Source organism: Periophthalmus magnuspinnatus, chromosome 23 (assembly GCF_009829125.3).
Source record: "Periophthalmus magnuspinnatus isolate fPerMag1 chromosome 23, fPerMag1.2.pri, whole genome shotgun sequence".
Classification (NCBI taxonomy): Eukaryota; Metazoa; Chordata; class Actinopteri; order Gobiiformes; family Gobiidae; genus Periophthalmus; species Periophthalmus magnuspinnatus.
Window position 1 is genome coordinate 13,613,386 of NC_047148.1, and position 18,029 is coordinate 13,631,414.

General features: G+C 38.5%; 1 protein-coding gene across 8 annotated transcripts in view; it reads left to right on the forward strand.

Moving 5' to 3' along the window:
- The first annotated feature begins 406 nt into the window (after positions 1-406).
- Positions 407-18,029, forward strand: part of dgki (diacylglycerol kinase, iota) — a 36,065-nt gene continuing 18,442 nt past the window's right edge. For 2 of the 8 annotated variants that reach the window (XM_055231607.1, XM_033989553.2), the window contains exon 1: positions 889-1,342. In XM_055231607.1, coding sequence (XP_055087582.1) covers positions 1,122-1,342 — 221 coding nt within the window. In that variant the 5' untranslated portion in view covers positions 889-1,121. Of the gene's footprint in view, positions 426-876; positions 1,343-18,029 lie in introns of those variants that run through there. The other 6 variants (XM_033989554.2, XM_033989555.2, XM_055231606.1 and 3 more) reach the window with 5 other exon arrangements.

Genomic DNA, 18,029 nt, shown 5'->3' on the forward strand with positions numbered 1-18,029 from the left:
CTGTTGGACTAAGGACAATAAAGCAACCTATACTAAGCCATTTCTCATTTTGGTGTAGTTCTTAGTTTTTAATGACTTTTTCGGATTAATTATAAATGAGGTAAAGGACAGGTTTGCATGGTATATTTATTGGAGGATTATATTATAGGGTATGAGGCTTTATAATGCATTTTATTTTTGATGGTAATGAAATTTGGGCAATAGGCTTATTTCATGGTCCACAAAGACCATGGACACCAGAGCATGGACGTCAGTGTGTAATTATAGCCATATGATTATAGCAGGAGAGTGAGATGGAGACAGCATCCATGCGCTCACTAAAGTGGCCTACTTTCTCACTGATGATGCTGCAGAAAAAGAGAGATTCCTTAATGCCACACTGCTCGTCCCTTGGGCTAAATGCATGTGAGGGATGAAGATAAACAGTGAGTTTGAAAGCCTAGACTTGTGTCGTCTCTGTGTGGTTCAGTTAAACACGGAACAAGTCCTGGCGGATGCTGTTCTGTGTTCAGACCCGCGCGTTTGACAATGCTGTCAAGTAGCCTACAACAAATTAATAACTTGCATTTTTTCCGTTGCAGGAGTAAAAGTGTAAAGCTCATTTTGGCAGGCGGATAGACATGGTTAATGACATCAACGGATAAACGAAAATATAGCTTCTCTTTCTAAAGCGATGCTAATTAGCTAGCTTGTTGTAGCATTAGCTGCAGTGGGCACCGTTTAAGAAGAGTGTACTACTAACGGCTTTTTAAAACATAGACATATACTACATTGCGGGCGGAAAGTGAAACCAATCCGGATACATTTTGCTTTTATTGTGGCTGAATGAGCACTTAAGACTTCCTGTGTACCCGCGCAGACTTGACACAGCGCTATCAGGCTTGTAGTGCAGATCAGTCTGCTGCTCAGGCGGTACCGCGTCGTACCTGGCAGCCACACACAGCGGTCAGTGGTCAAAAAATTACGGACCAACAAGCCGCTTTGCAACCCTGCTCCTGTGTTTATTTTCACCTCCACCCTCCATGCGACAGGTACACTCTGCTACCAGCACCTGTGTCCTCCTACCAGCGGGATCAGAGGGGGTCCAGCGCGGGGCGAGAGAGTGAGGAGGACAGACCAGCATGGACCCCCAGGCGAAGGACCACAGCAGCTCGGCGACAGGCGGCTTTAGCGGACGCCTTTCTTCTATCGGGGCCGACGGAGGCGACTCAGAGTCCGGAGCCGGGTCTGAAGAGGCTGGGGGCTGCTGCAGCGACACGTTCAGCAGCCTGCCCGACATGGAGCAAGAGAGTCTGGAGGAAAAACTGAGGGGACTTGCATTCAGAAAACAAACCTCATATCGGTGAGTACAGAACAGCCCTGTAGCATATTTTGACTTGTTCTAACCAATTTACTGACAAGTTTCGACGCGCATCCGATTATGAGCTTCAAATGTCAGACATGTGGTAACATTTATTGGAGATTATCGATCGTGACGGGACGTAGACTTTAACTGCACGTGAGTGGTTGTTATTGTATCCTCGTACGCCAGGTATATCCCCGTGTCAATGAGTGTAGCTATTAAATGATGTCAGTTCTGTTCATGTGTAGGCCTAAAAAGGATGAAATAGCCTGCACTTTCCCGGACAGTGCGCTGTAGTCCATATGTAACATGCCCACAAGTCTACCCTTTACAGTGGGCTATCTAATGTACACTGGACAATGGCAGATAGATAATGATATGATTTTACCTGCGCAACAGTTCGTGTGCATCAATCTGCCCGTGGTGTTGTATCCTTGTGCTGGAGCATGTGGAGGGGGAGGGGGACCGGGACCACTATTGATTTTCGGTCAATGTCTGTGTGTTTAAGTGCGTGTATGTGAATGCCAGCAGCAGCCTGACACCCCAGTGAGATTGGCAGCTGCTGTTGAAAGTGAGCATTGGCCATAGACACAATTAGACTCCCTTGTTCGACTGAATAGCCTATAGGTCCGAGTTAGGTTTATGTCTCTCAGTCAAGTCAACAGCGTTTAATTAGTAATTTAGTTGAGTTTCATCACCTGACTGAAACAATTATCATATAGCTTTCATAATACACTGACCTCTGTGCTGTGCATTTTTCTAACCCTGTGTCTGGGTGGGTTTCCTCTAGGCACTCTTTTCCTTCATCAACCCATAACATGCACAACAACAGGTAAAATCTTCCAGCTAGGGAATCCTGACAAAGCCTAGCACAAGATGTTTATTCTATTTGTTAGGTCAATAAATAAATCAAAAGTTACATTTCTGTTTTGTGTTTAAGTTTAAATTTATGTATTTAGCTTCAACTACTATATGCAAAGAAATCTGTCCTGGCTGATCAAGCAAGAGGAATTGTGAGGAGGAAGCCCATAGCTTTGAAGTGCCCAGTGCCAAGAAGAGAATTACCATATGTGGAAGTATGAAAGCACAGAAAATTAAGCCATGCTGTAGGAACATCAAAGGAAATGTATATGCTATTATCTTTTGGGTCCTGTGTGTTTATAGTAGAAATGGCACGTGTAACTAATTCAGCAGACATTGGTTACACTTTGTATGTTTCCAGAGTACTGTCCTTCCTTTTATCTATTCTTAGATATCTCACCCCTCTGCATGCTTGACAACCTTTTCCTGAGTCTAAAAGAGATGGGGTGGTGCTGGTCAATGTGGAGGCAGCTGTTAGATCAGTTCACTAAAACCTGTTATAATTATTCATTATTTGAAATTACTTCCCAGTACTTCGTGAACAACAAATTTGGGTTTTTTTGGGGTCTACAGCCAATCCTTTGTCAGTAAAAGCATTTGATTTGGAGTTCAGGCTCTGGCAGAAAAAGTTGTCTTAAATTCTACTTACTTAAGGTCTGCCTTATTTATGTTCATGAAATCAATATTTCACAAATTGCATTTGTTTTTAAAAAGGAAAAAACTCCAATAGGAAATTGTCATTGATCACTAGAAGGAAAACATCTCCTCCCTATACTTCTCTATACTATAAAGACGAAAACTTTGATTATCACATTTGTATAAGGTCAAATGAGGAAATCAAGTCACTAGTGGCTATGAGTAGTTTTATTTTTAATTAGTGCATATAATTATTTATGACAGTTCTATTAATACATAATCTTTGCATTTAAACTTCATTAGGTCCTAAAACACATAAAACACGTACTGTACTGCGTGCTGTTCCTGGTGTGTGCCACCTGCAGGCGTAAACACTGATCAAAGGCCTTTCATCGTCTGATGCTGCCCGAATATAAAACATGCTTCTCTCACTGCTCAATTTGCACGAATAAACAGAGAGAGGTAAGTAGCACAAGCAGTGCTACTATGGACAAAGTCAACTTTTTAAGTAATAAACGATTAAAGTAAATGTAAAGACTCCAAGTGGATTTGGGCATAATGAGAGAAAGCAACAACCTCATGGATCCTTCATAGGGATGCTCCAATATGGATTCATTTTCAAGTAGAAAATAAATTCAAGTAGAGTTGTAAGTTCACATTTCTCTTTTGTTGAAATTGAAACAAAATGTATACTCTCGGATATGTTATAACTGGTTGGTTGTATTTTTTGTATATAGCTACCACTTAAGCTTTATTGAAAGAACCCACTGAGATCGAAATCTTTTCAGTCAGTCTGTTCATTTGCCTTTTGAACATTGTACATGCACAGGCTCAGCAGATCTTTCACATTTAGACTCATGTAATGCCAGGCTGCCTTCAGTAATTGTGTTAGTGAACAGTGCGTGCATCATGCTGCAGTTGGCCACCACAACATTAGTTTCCCCACTAGTATTACTGGTACTTTCAAAAAAGCAATCTGGGAAAACACCTTTAGTACTGACTACTTAAACATAGTTAATTATTGTAGTTTACTAGTTGTAGCCTTTAGTTTTCCTTGACCAACAAATAAATTACTATTATTCTATTCGGGCAGTGCAACTTATATTTTGGACATTTTAATTTGGGTGAACAACTGGTGATTCTTAGACGGGTAAACATAGCACTAATTATTGATCGTGTACAAACTTCAACACATGTTAATGCATATTACAAACTACCACATCAAATCTCATCTCCAATAAGGACTATGTCTCCTTTTTTCAGTAGATTTTAGTGCTGAGCCGATCTGAAGTCCAGCAAGTATTTAGTATTTACGACTCCATTTGTTCCAAAACTCATTGACAAGTCTGTGGCCATATTTCCATCTTCTGGTCAGCTCTTCTTTGTTTGCATTTGTGGTTTGACTTGCAGTGAAAAACTGCTTTGGTGGCAAGGAGGTGAGTCTTTTTCCTATTTGGAAGTGAGGTTGTGGTTCTTCCAAATCATTGTACACAAAAGTGAATAGGTTATGTGTTTGATCATAAGTTTAACAAATCTGTGACTGGGTAGTAACAACCAAGAGTGCTGGTCTTTAAAGATCATGTCCGATTGCTTGAGCCTTCGGCCCGCACAGATTAAATCATGTTCGTCCAGAAATTTTTGAGTCCTAGCACACATTTTTACCAGTTTTCGTTTTAATTATTTCTCTTTCAAAACTGTTGTGCTTTGTGCATCCATACCTCTGCTGTTGGTTTTCCCCTTTTCTTGTCCTTTGAGTGGCAATTGTGGAGAAAGTTTTGTATCCAAGCAGTTACTCTTAGTATAGTTTGTAGCTTCGTGTATTTTTCCAGCTGTAGCAGAGGTTCAGATTGCACCTTTTCACTGTTACTGAGATTTACTGTAACATGACTTGCCTTTAGTCCAGCTTTCATCTTGTCTTCTGTGAGTGCCTTTTCTGTTGTTTCTGACTGTCGTTTGAAGCTCTTTAGATTTCAGTGGTGGGCCTGACCACCAGAGCTTCTCTTCTATAAACTTTGATGCAGGTTGACTTGTGAGATCTGTTGGATATTTTTTTTTGGAGCATTGTGACCGCAGTTCTGGTGGTGTCAGTGTTTGTATGTCCATCACTCTGTTGGCAACAAACTGTTTCCATTTTTTAGATGAGCTGTGTATCCAGTGGATCACGATCATGGAGACCAACCACATTTGAAGTTGAGTGATTTGCATGTTCAATGCTTTTAAGAGGTTAGTTGCCAATCGCAGCTCCCATTAGTATCTCTTGACCCGGGTGAAATGAGTGTGATCACTATTTCTTGCCTGTCTTTTGTCTGTCCTTGCATGTAAACAACTGCTCCATACGCCATGTTTCTGTTTCTTATGTGAAGTCAAGGTTTGTAGTTCAAGCTGGCAACAGCGAATATATGTTTTTCTCCTGTTGTGAGCTCAAATGCCTCTTTCACGTTATTTAAGCTGGCAATCAGATCTTCCACATACAGTGAGTCTCTCATTTTATTTTACAGTATGTGGTTGGTCAGCTTCATATTTCTCCAGGTGATGTCTGATTGTGGCTGCAAGTAAGACTGATCTTGATGTTTCTCCAAACACTACATGTGTCATTCTCATAATTTGTGTCTTTGTGCTTTCAGCATCTGGTGGTCCTGTAAGCCACAAGAATGTCACAACAAATCTGTCACTTTGAACAACAGAGATCTGAAGGAAAGCTAGTAATGTCTGCTGTGAACGCTATAGGATTTTGTCTGGATCTGATTAAAATTCTCATGAGGTCAGGGTTCAAGTTTGGGCCAGGCAGGTTTTGGTCATTTAATGATAGACATCTTTGTGTGAGGAAGCATCAAGGATTACTCTGAATTTGGTTGTTACCTTATCCTCTCTGATTACAAGGTGTACAGGTAGTATGTCACATGTTTGTTTTTTGTCAGATTTTTTACTGTTTTAAACCAAATGAACGAATTAATGAGCTATTTTTAACCTTTTTACAACTACATAGTCAACAAACTATAAATTGTTCTCACTAGTATTCAATTCAGTACATTTCAAGTATAAGAGTTCCACAGTCATGTCCAAAAATTTGCATTGTAAATTACGGTTTTAAATACAATCTGTGGCAGAGGCTACAGGTATGATTCAGGGTATATACCCATTATGCAAAAGTTCAGGACCAGCGTAAGCGATGTACACTTAAAGGTGGAAGGAAATATATATTGAATATATACTGTATACTAGGGTGAGATACTTGAACCTTTACCACATTTCTTATGGATTGCTGTAATATTGTATGAATATTGTTATTAAGATACACAATACACAACTTTTCAATGTAACTTTTTTTTGTAATTGGTTAGAACAATAAATGTATACCTGTTATACCTATTAAAATGGATAGCCCTAACATGCTATAAAAAATGAAATTGCTTAAATGTCTGGTATGTGAGAGCAGAAGGCAGATATTGGCTGCCATGGAACTAGGTCTTCCTCAATATGCGTGTTTTCCATTATGATGTGTTGTGTTTACTTAGGATCTCTCCCTCTCTGTGTAAACATGTGTAATTTAAACTGAGAGTGTAGGGCATCCCCTGTTCTCTAAATGATACTCTTCCACTTCACTGCTGCTGTGTCTGTTTATGCCCATCACTCAACTTCAACTGTGACTTAAAGAAATTACTTCTGTTTTAGGTAGTGCACAGTATTTCTTTTTTGAGACCTAGCCCTCCTTTGTGTAACTCCGTTTGTAGCCTTTTTGGGAGCGACCTGGGCAGAGCAAGTGCGCGCCTATTGGGTTATTTTGTTCATAATGCCGTGTGCTGGAGCATTAAGGGGGATTGGCCAACAGAAGCCTCTCCTTATTAGTCGTCTGGCTGGCTGTAAGAGGCTTTTCCTGCCCTGGAAATAGAGCTCAGAAAAGGGAGTATAAGGCAAAATTGAAACCAACAAAAAGGAGAAGTGAATACAATCAAAGAGATATACATGAACTGTTACACTTTATAACAAATTATCTTTTACCGTAATGCCTAATTGGTGTAGCTTAAATACAAATACAAAGTCCTGTTTTGCTGCTGCTTTGCTGTTTTGTTAATCATATATAAAGAGCCCATATGACAAAACCTAACTGATAAAACTGTAAGCAAATATAAGCCAGTAATGCTATTGACTAATCAGAAAATCCCAAAGCCTTAAGAACTAACCAGTGTCCACTTCTTATGACACATACTTTCCTGTAATACACTGACCATTTTCAATTTATTACGGTCACATTTTCCCACTTGTATTGCTCATTGGTTAAGTTTCCGAATTGTAAAGAATAATTTATATTCCACTACATAGCTATAATTGAACCTGCCCTTAAAAATGCTTTCAGCTTTGTCTATAAGTTTTTAATAGGATAGTCGAACTGACTGTGTGACAGCCACACCAGCTTTCAGGCATTTAACAATATTGGCTGCACTAAAATTGTATTAATATTGAGTGACAATAATTGGATGAAAATTGCCTAAACACTGATGTCCAGAGTGCACAGTTTTGACCCCTGTAACCTTTGACCCAGTAGCTAACATATGGCTAGTTTGATAATAGTAGTATTGAATGTTCAGAAGCAGTATGTGTTACTATTCTTTGTTGGTGTTTCCATTTTTTCTCCACATCCCATCTGCCTCATGCAGATGACAATGAACCTGTGGTGTCGACCACTGAGGTGACACTCGCTATGTTTGCATGCACGCCAGGAAAACTGGATAACTAAACTAGTCCAATTTAAACCAATGCATGTCAACCTGGAAACTACATTTAAGGTGTCGTGGTTCGAATGTCCCAGATCCCAATAGCACATAACAAGAGCAGATTAGAAGGTGGCATTCAATTGCACAAGGTAAGAAATCAGGCAGGGAATCATTAGACATATGTTTACTCACTCATTTTAGATCAGTAGCGATAACAAACTACAAATCCTCCACTGTGGAATAGCGTGTTGTTTCATTGTTTTGGTCCGCTACATTAAAATGAACGGAAAACCTACCAGAGCTACAGTGTGTTTATTTATGCTGCAGAGAGCAAATTTATTGCCACAGGATGAGATTATCAATTACAAAGCCCCAGTGCAGGCTTTTGCAATCTGCAAAGAATTGAATGATAATTTGATTGATATTTGATCAGACGTACTGCACTAGATAGCCATGTAACTATGTTGAACAGCTTTTAAAACTACATGCTTTTGTAGTGGATTATTGTTAAAATGATCAGAACATGTCTAGTGAAGGTGTGTACACTTTAAAAATACAGAGGGGCGCAATGTTGTCAGCAAGTGTTTCGAGCTCTTAAGAAGGAGACCAAATGTTGAAAACACAACTCTTGGCATATTTTTTTCTGTCTTGATCTACCTCACGTTTTTCACATTTGATATACAGACTTTTTTCATACAATCTTTTTCTGTCAAACTAATCCTCCAAATGGGTTTCATTTTGTGTAATAATTTTGAAGCTGCATTACAGAAGCTAGATTAGAATCCATTTTGGTATAGTCTCAGTTTTTGTGATTAGGCAAATGTGATGCCTTTTTTTTTCTGGACATCATGCCTAGTGGATAAGATTTAGTGCAGATATAGTTATAGTCAGTATCTCGTTGAGTGTTTACCTAACCTTTGAAAGCCCCCTGCCTATAAGGCCAATAGCCTCTCTTTAAATGTTTGTGACTAGACAAAACCATCCATTGTAAAATGTTGGTATTTTATAAATGCTATTCAAGCTGGGTGTAGTTTCAGAGTTTCTTTAGATCCATGACAAGTACACATTAATATACCAAATAAACAGTAGCTATAGATTGCAGTTCTATATTGTGCACTGCTACCGACTCCACACACACAAAAACGCCCACACACAGAGACCTCAGCTGCAAAGACACGCTATAATTAGTGAGACAGCATCTTTATCTCTTTCTTCTTTCAAGTGTGTATCTATATTGGTCTACTTCACTTATTAATTGTCCAGGTAAAATGATCAAATATTATACATTTTAAATTAGCATTTGAGCATGTTTTTTTTAAAGTAATTTTTTTAGTTTTTTTTCTTACAGTGTTTTCTTTTCATCTCTCTTGCTCCACCACCCCCTGCCTGGCGGTTTCTTCTTCATACTTCTCTTTTTTTCAGCGTCCACTTCTTAAAGCGAGGATCTGCTGTCGAGCTGTAAAGGTCATATAAAGATGCGCAGCATGATTGTGATCCCTCCCCCACAAAACATGCACACAAACTCACACACAGTGGACACACACTTCTGACAGTCTGTAATTATGTAGGTGTCGGAGGGGCAGGGATGGGGGTGGGGGGGATGAGGAGAGACCCTTATCACTCCTGTACACTGCAGCCGTTAATGACAAGGATTAACTGATTGTAGAGTACAATATAGTAACTGGAAGGTGTAATCATGAAGACAGCCCGCTTTCAGTCACTGTTTGGTTGTGTTTGGACATTTGCTTTAGGCTGAATCTTAGTGTGAGCAGAGAAGAGTTCTGTGCATTACCAAATAGAAAAGCAACTGTTGCATGCAGTATAGACCATCTATACTCAAGAATGCTCCTAATGTTCCAGGGATTGCAGCAGTTTTACTTAAAATCATTTTTTGTCTTTTTTAGCACAAACATGCTGATACTCCTAATTCAATTACATAATTTTCCTATTAACAAAATGCTTTTATGTGCTGTAAATATTTACATATTTCTTACAAAAGACAACATGTATTGCATTTTTTCCTGATTTTGTTGGATGACTATTTGATTTTTGTTATTAAAAACAAATGGTCTTGTTTCCTCGATTCACCCTTCACTCTTGGCACCAGGACAAAGCTCTTCATCCTCGTGAGGATGACAAGTGTCACTGTGAGAGAAGGAGTTCAAGCACAACTCACTTTGGTCTTTCTACTAATAGAAGCAAAGTGGGTTTTCTATGTGGGAGGTTTGGAGAATAGGTTTTGCTGACTCTGCAAGACAAAGGACAGAAAAGTCTTTTCTTTTTTTTAAGTGCAGCTCCAAAAGAATAATAGTTATGCACAATGCAGAATTAGTAAATCAACCTTGCGTTATTAAAATAAATAAATCAATAAAATAAGTGCTACTGTATAAATTTGTGTGAGGAAATCTGAAATTGATTCAGTAATTCAAAAATTTGCTTATAAAAAGGTCATGCTTTGTTGGAAAAATTGAACATGATTGGATCCAGTGTCATAAGTGGTTCTCACTAGGCATCCCTGATGTAAAAAAAAGGTTGAACTGGGCACCACTGATGTAAAAAAAAATATTCAACTGGGCATCCCTGATGTAAAAAAAATATATATATTGAACTGTGATGCAAAATGGATTAAAAAAAATGATACAGGGCTGTTCAAGGTTTTGAACAGATGATTTTGAAGAGCCGCAGAGGAGCCCACGGCTCTGAGCAAAGCCAAGACGCCTCCAGACTCCTCTACTCTTCACTCGTCCTTCCCTCGTTCTTCTACACCCACCCCCTGCAGACACAGTATAATGTGGATAAAGTCAAGCACGTGAAGACCTTCAGCTATCAGAGGACGCACTCTGTATGCAATGTGTGTTCGTTCTCCTACAGCTTAATGTATAGCAGGAACATTAGTAGCTATAGTAATTTAGTTAATTTATTGTTCCATTCTGTCTCATCAGGTCAGTGAAGCAGATAGCAGACAGTCAGTGAGGGGTATAAATAGAGAGAGGAAGGTCAGAGGGAAAGAGACAAACTTCCCCTGTCCAAATGAAAAACACACATGTTCACACCACTATTAAATGAGCCCAGCGCCCTTCATAACAAAGACATACAAGCAGATGCGTATAACTAGAAGTGAAATGTAATAAGATATGAGAAGGATTGAAAGATTAATTTTCTCAAGCAGTGTTTTTACTGTCTGTATATGTTTACTTCTATCTCCACTTAGTACAACGTGGTTGTTGTGATTTATTTATTTTTTATATAGGAGTAGGAGTAGTTTTAGAAGTTTAGTAGTAGTAGAAGTATTTTTTTTATTTTTTATGTAGAAGTAGAGTTGTCAAAATTGCCACAAACTAGATACTAATTGATACTGAATCAAGGTTTAGGTTGTCAAAAGTATTGGTCAATCAGTCTAATCAATACTAATACTAGAACAGAAACTAGATACTCATTTGAGCATGTAACAATGCTAAAAAAGCCACAGAAATGAACCTTTCCTGAATAGCTTAGAATGATCTTGAGCTATATCAGAACAAATATAAAACTACACAGATTAGCATACACCGATGCACCACAATGGAACCTACCTGGACAACGAGGGATTACACAGATATAAGGCCACATGGTAATATAAAAGAAAGTATTATGATTTAATGTTGAAAATTGCATTATATTGTCTAAATAAATATAAATAAATGTTGTTTTTTTCATTGTGGTATTTGAATCGGTATTGAGGATCAAGTCTATTGGATAGTGTCAAAATCGTGTTTGAAATGTTAGAAGTAAAATACATTTTTGTTGCTCACATCTGTAAGTGTGAAAGTGCTGTGAGAATGTAGTTTTGTTACTTTTGATAGGCATGACACACAGTTCCCCTTTCGGTGCTGTGTTTGATGGGCTGCTCCTGTGTCAAACTGTTGCTTGTACATTATGCAAGAGGCTTGTTAAGACCTTGTTTCCCTTTCTGCATTGCCAGTTTGTGTGGGCGCATGCTTCCTTCTCTGTGTATGTCGCCACTCCAGTTGCCAAAGTACATGACTGCAGCCAGAACAATCTCACAGGTTCATGATATTCTTAATTACACAAATTTTACAAGAACTGTTACTGATATTCAACATGTAAATACAGTAAACCTGGGAAATTGCTATGATTGTTTGACATACTGTAGATTTCGTGTGGTGAATCATTTCATTTTAAACCCCACAAAAATAAAAAGTTGGTCCCTAATTTCATGTTTAAAACTTAAGCATTTTTGAGAATGCAATGTGATAGAGCAGATTGTGAGTCCTGCAGCTGCTCCCAGACACCCACTCCCTGTCAGAGAGACACCGAGAAGACAAATAGACTGTAATTAAATATATTATACTTATCAAAGTGCACCGCCGAGACAACTCTTAGCAATACAACAGCCATTGATCTAACCTACAGCTAATAGGGGTGAAAAAATGATATGAATCAATACTAAAACTATTATCAAGGGTTGACTATCTCTTTTGAGCAAGTGTTGATACTGAACAAAATGACATTAATAAGGCAAAATATTAGAATATTTTTAGAATACTTTTTCCCATCATAAAAACATGAATTTGTTTGTTGAATAGATTACTCTAAATTGCCCTCATAAAATGTGTGTAGGACTGTATATATACGCTGTCTACAAAATTAATAAATAACACAGTAAATGGGACTGTAATAATAAGGATCAAGCAGTCCCAGTTCAAAACATTATGTCAAAGATCATTTTATGCATTTGCATCTCCTCTTGTGATTGCATTGATTCTGTCACATATCAACTATGTGGCTGTCACATATCAACTATGTGTTTTGATCACAGTTATCAGACGTTTTGATAGTACAACACAAACTCCTTTTTAGGTAGTTCTTGCTTCTTTCTTGAATTATTTGCATTCAGTCTAGACAGAGACACAAAGTGAAATAAATGCAAAAAGAAGAGCACAGTTTTATCTGTGTATGTTTTCCATAATTTCGGCTTCTGAGTTTTTTCATGGACTGTACTCTTGACAACTCTTTGAATTAACTGCAGCTTCAACGCTCTTGCTTCAGTACACGTGGGTTCAGCCACTAATAAGCCAGAGACAGACATAGGAACAGACAGACAGAGGAATGCTGCACCCTCGCATCATACTGGGAAGGAAGTCTGTGAGGTTACCATGACAACCCGCTTCTTCACACCCTGCCCCCAACGACACATGTACACAAATGCATCGGAAGGGCATGAGAGAAGAGATTTTACAAGTATTTAGCTGCAATAGTATACTTGTTTTTCCCCCCCTAATATTTTAGAATAAGATGTTTGTCCAATTCTCAAAGCATAGTTTATGTGTGTTGTGGTTCATGGTAATTTCTTCCTGCTATTGTGATGTGTGTAGGCTTTGAAATTCCTGTGTATTTGTCTGTTTGATGTCAGACAGCGGGTGAAAAAAACAAATATACTTTACAGTTTTCATCTGCAGTTGGATTTTTTGCTGAATTTAGAGTCAGTTTAATTCACATTTTTGTCCTCTGGGCTAGTTCTGTTTAGAGCTAATATTGCAATAGTCCTATTTTAAACCTGGTTTAGCCCTTTAGACCTGGTATAGTCCTCTTTTAGACTTGGTTTAGATTTGGTGGTACTCAGGTGGCCAAACATGTTAAGTGGTATTTGATGTAAAAACTGAAAAGTTTGACTACTGAACTAAACCATTTTGGTTTATAAACCACTGAAATAAACCATTTTGAGTGCCCTGTAAATGTGATTATTTCACTTATTTTTTTGTGCTCTCTGAGATTCTATTCATTTTAGTTTCATTAGTGTCAGTGTTATCCTGTATTTGATATTTAGGAAATCCTCAAAACAAGACATCTAGTAGTAGAGATTGTAGATTTTGTACCATAATTAACTTCTGTTCTTCCTTCTGTTGTTCTTCCTCAAAATATCTTCCACTTCATCCACTTAGATCCACTTTAGCCCTCTTGCCCCCAGTGTCTGCGTACATTGGCGTAAGAGTGTGTGAATGGTTCCTTGCTGTACAGAGCTTTGAGGTAAAGAAGTGCTATATAAATCTGACCATTTACCATTTTACTATTTTACCTACTTCGCAGGACTGTGGACAAACTTCCTCTTGCACTGAACATGGACATGTATGTAGCATGCTCTGTCTTAGCAGGCATACACATGAGCTTATGTTGTGACCCACATAGACTGTGAGAGTCAGTGAAGAGAAGAACAGCACAACAGAAATTAAAGAAACATGGAGGGGAATCGGAAGAGCAACTAAAGTAGAGCAGCTTAAGAATAGAGAAAGAGGATATGGATTATAAGATAAGTCTATGATCTAACAGTTGGCCACTACTGCTGTTCAATTGACAGGGGAAATATGAAATCGTCTATTGAACAGTGCGTGGTTAAAAATGGAAATTGGTTTAGTTGTTAGCCCAAATGACTGAGCAAAAATGCTTTGACCCATAAATGACCTTTTAACCAAATCCATGCAAGCATTCAGCTTAATGCCAGTTCACAGAGGATTGATGACATTTGCACATAGGTCTCTCATGTTGCCCTAATGTTCCCAATATAGCTTGTAAAAATGGCAAGTAATAGGAGAATTTTTGTGAAATTGACCTACCAAATTTAAATATCAACTATATGGAGAACACATAGGAGATAGCAGTTCTGTCTTGATTTAACTTATCAGTCTTGTATTTATTCAGTTCCATTTTTGCAGCATATAAAATGTTTGTCACTGGTCAGGTTAAGTTGCACATTATTGTCCCTGTAAGGAAATTTGACCTCTGCATTTGACCCATCCTTCAATGCCGCTCGGGAACCCTGTAAGGAGCAGTAGCAGGTTCCACAATGCAGTACTTGGGGACCCATATCCAGATCTTGAGCTAGGCTTGGTCAGGACTATCTTAACTGGAAGATTTTACCAATGGAGCCAGTTTAAGTCCATACTGTGGAACATTCCAGGCAGAGATATGCTGGTGGACCCTCCATCCGAAAAGTTACATATTGCACATTTAAAGGCATACAAGTTATTCAAATGATGTTGTAAATGACATAGCTTCAACCCAGCATGAAGGTAAAATCCATCCCTGTATGTGTGTGTGTTTATGTGTGCGTGCGTGTGTGTGCTGGTGTGTCTGGAGCTCAGATGTCTGGTGTCAGGTCTCTGCTGCCTGTCACGGTGATGGGCATAATTACCTGAGCTGTGCGCGGAGAGTCTGCTGCAGGGAAGTTCGGCAACTGCCTTCTGCATGATTCAGCTCATGGCTCAAGCAGGATTAAAGGCATCGTTTCAGCACGAATCAAAATGACTAATGTTGTGAGTGCTGCTGGTCACAGTGGAAGGAGAGGCAGAGGGAAGAGAGGGCACTGGTTTCGCCGTCTTCTAGGATACAGGTGAGAGCAGTTCACCTTAATGTTCGTGACTGGTATTATGGTGTGACATAATGCATAGCTACCGTGGATTTATCATGGAAGAATTTAACTGTTTGAGAAAGAGCAGGACAAATCTTATTTGTGTGAGTGTATATTCTTCTGGGTCGCCAAATGCCATTCATGAGTATTGTGAGGTAGAGATTTTGGTTCTTTTATAAACTCTTTTTTTGGGCGAATATCAAAAAACAGTTATTTGCTTTCTGGAATGCTCTGAAGTGTCTGTATTTTTATCGTTAATTTAATATTTGCCTTTAGTTGAATGCCTTTTTTCCACATTAATATTATGCTTCCACTCAGACAAAATTATAGCTTTTGCAAAGGTATGATGAAGACACATCTGGCGCGCACATGAAAGGCCATGAAGACTCTAAACCTCGTGACCTCAAGTCCACAAATATCTGCTTCCATTTCTGTCCAGCACTTGTAAAGAATTGGCAATTGAGTTGGCCACATGAAAAAAATCTAAAAAACAAACAGTGAGGCCCGGCATTCAAAGGATGTTAAACACAGAGCCTCCCACTTGCAGCTGCCTTGTATTTTTCTGGCTGTTAACTAAGCTAACTAACCGGGTGCGTGGAAGTACTGAGGAGTACAATGATTGGAGATTTCTCAGTAGATGTTAAGTCATTTCTGAAAATTAGCTTGACATGTTCTTGCCAAAATAAATACTAGGTTCCAAGATAAGTTCCAATATAAGCACAATAATGACTGTTATATTGCTGTATTATGTTATTATATTACAACAAGTAATAATTTCTATTATCATTGTATTATGGGACTGTATGGCAATGAAAATTTCACCGCGGTCTGATCCACAGGATTTTGGTGATATTGGTAAATGGCCACTTTAAATTATTTTTCTTATATGGCGATTTTCCACCTTCAAGGCAGTCAAAGCTCTTTTACATCAAGTTACGACTCATTCACACACACATTTATACACCAGTGTACGCAGACTCTGGGAGCGAGGTGGGTTAAGTGTCTTGCCCCAAGACACGACGACAGCAGTCGTCTGTGGGAGCTGGAATCGCACCGCCAAACTGTGGGTCAGTGGATCATTGTGATTGCTTCTCTGCTTAATGTAACACAGACACTTTCCCACCCACTCCTGAGTGTCTGTTATGCACAGAGTGAGCACCTAAAAATTGTGTTCTAGGCACTAAAAAAAACATTATGGAATTTGTTTTTTTTTTTAAGTATCTCCCCTATTATATTAGGGGTGGGCGATATGCCAAAATCATGTAGTGATTTTCTTAGAACCAGATCATGATTTAGATTTTGTCATGTCAGTATTTAAGAGGTAACTAAAGCTACTAAAGCTTACTCTTCACTGTGATTGGTTATATCCACTTTTCACTCATTCACTCATGATTAGAGGAGTGAGTGATAGAAAGTGCATTAAACAAAAAATCAGCGAATCACAATATATGTCAATTTTACCAAAACAGCAAATCATCACAGGGATCAGATCACAATTAGATTTTTATTGCCATATTGCAAACCCCATATTCTATTACTTCTTTTTGTTATATGTTTGCACCAAATTGCCAAAGCACAGGCAGAGTTTGTGAGTCTTCTCCACTGACAATTGCTGTAAAGATTTTCTGATTCTGACACAAGCTCTGTTGTTTTTTCCTCTTACCCCACCCCCAAGTATTTTGTTCCAACACTTGTTGGATCTTATAATATAGGGACTGAGGGTAATTGGATTACATTTAAAGTTTTGTTCAGTATAGATTCTCTCCCAACATTTTACTGGATGAACTCCCACTGTGTATCGTCATGGCAACACTGACAGCCCACCTCTGCTGAGAGGGGAGGAGGAGAACATGAGGAAGAGGAGGCAGAGGATGGAGAGAGAAAGAAGAAAGCAAAGAAAGAGAGGAGGTGCTGCTGGAGGCTCAGAGAGGGCAGGGGGGACACAGTGACAGAACAGAGACAAAAGAGTGGGAGTGATCATGGTCTGGTTATGCCAAATGCATGAGAGGAAGAGGAGTGTGACTGAGGAAGAAGAACAGGCAAAAGTAAAGGGTCCATTTACAGAAAGGCAGTAGGTGGTTTTAAAACAGGGAACGTAAAGCTGAGGCTAAACTCACAAGCAGCTTTTTCACCTCCAGTCTGAAACATTTTGATTCCACCGCACGAGAATTTTTGTAATATAATAATAATATTCTAAAAGTATTATTATCGCAAGCAATGTTGAGATTTCCATTCACTACAAGGATTAGCAATATTTTAAAATTCCAACCAACTCAAGAACTGAATGATACACAGAATGATAAAAATAGTAAATTGATGCATATGTCGTACAAAGGTCTTTATTTTGTTATCATACAAATTAAAAATGTATTGCAAAAAAATGAACCCCACATTTCCTCCTTATATTGATCACTGTTGATCAATCATGATTCACTTAAGTTTTCTGTTTGTTTTTTTTAAGTAATAATCTTTAAGCATAGATACATCAGACATTTTTAGCTCAACCCCAGATTAAGCATCAAATGTATGCTTTCCATTCTACTACATTTACCCCAGAAACTATATAGATTTTATTCCTCCCAAGTCTAAAATAGGCTTTTACTGCCACAGCATTGACTGATAAATCCGTCGATTTAAAAGCCCCAAGCCACCAATGATCTATGATTGATTCAGTCATAGTACATAGTATTCAGTACACAATTTCAATGTGATTAATTGTACCACCCTAATTGAGATACATTTTAGGGACAATAAATCTTTGTTTTGCTCTGCCAGGTGAGCTTTAATCACATGAGCCATTATCTTGACACAATATACTGTACTGTAATCACAACAGTTACTGGGGTGGTCTGTTGTTTTAATTTCAACCTTGTGTCCATGTCCCTTTCCTGACCTGCTCATGTGCTTATTGACTGTGCCTGGCTCTATTATATCATGATAACACTGAGAAAGACTTTCCCCATATCATCAGAGTAGCTATTGTAGTGAACTGTGTGCAGTGGCATACTAGATATTTATTTGATGTACTATAACATTACAGATTAAAATGTTGTTCAGCTTTTGTTCAATTTGG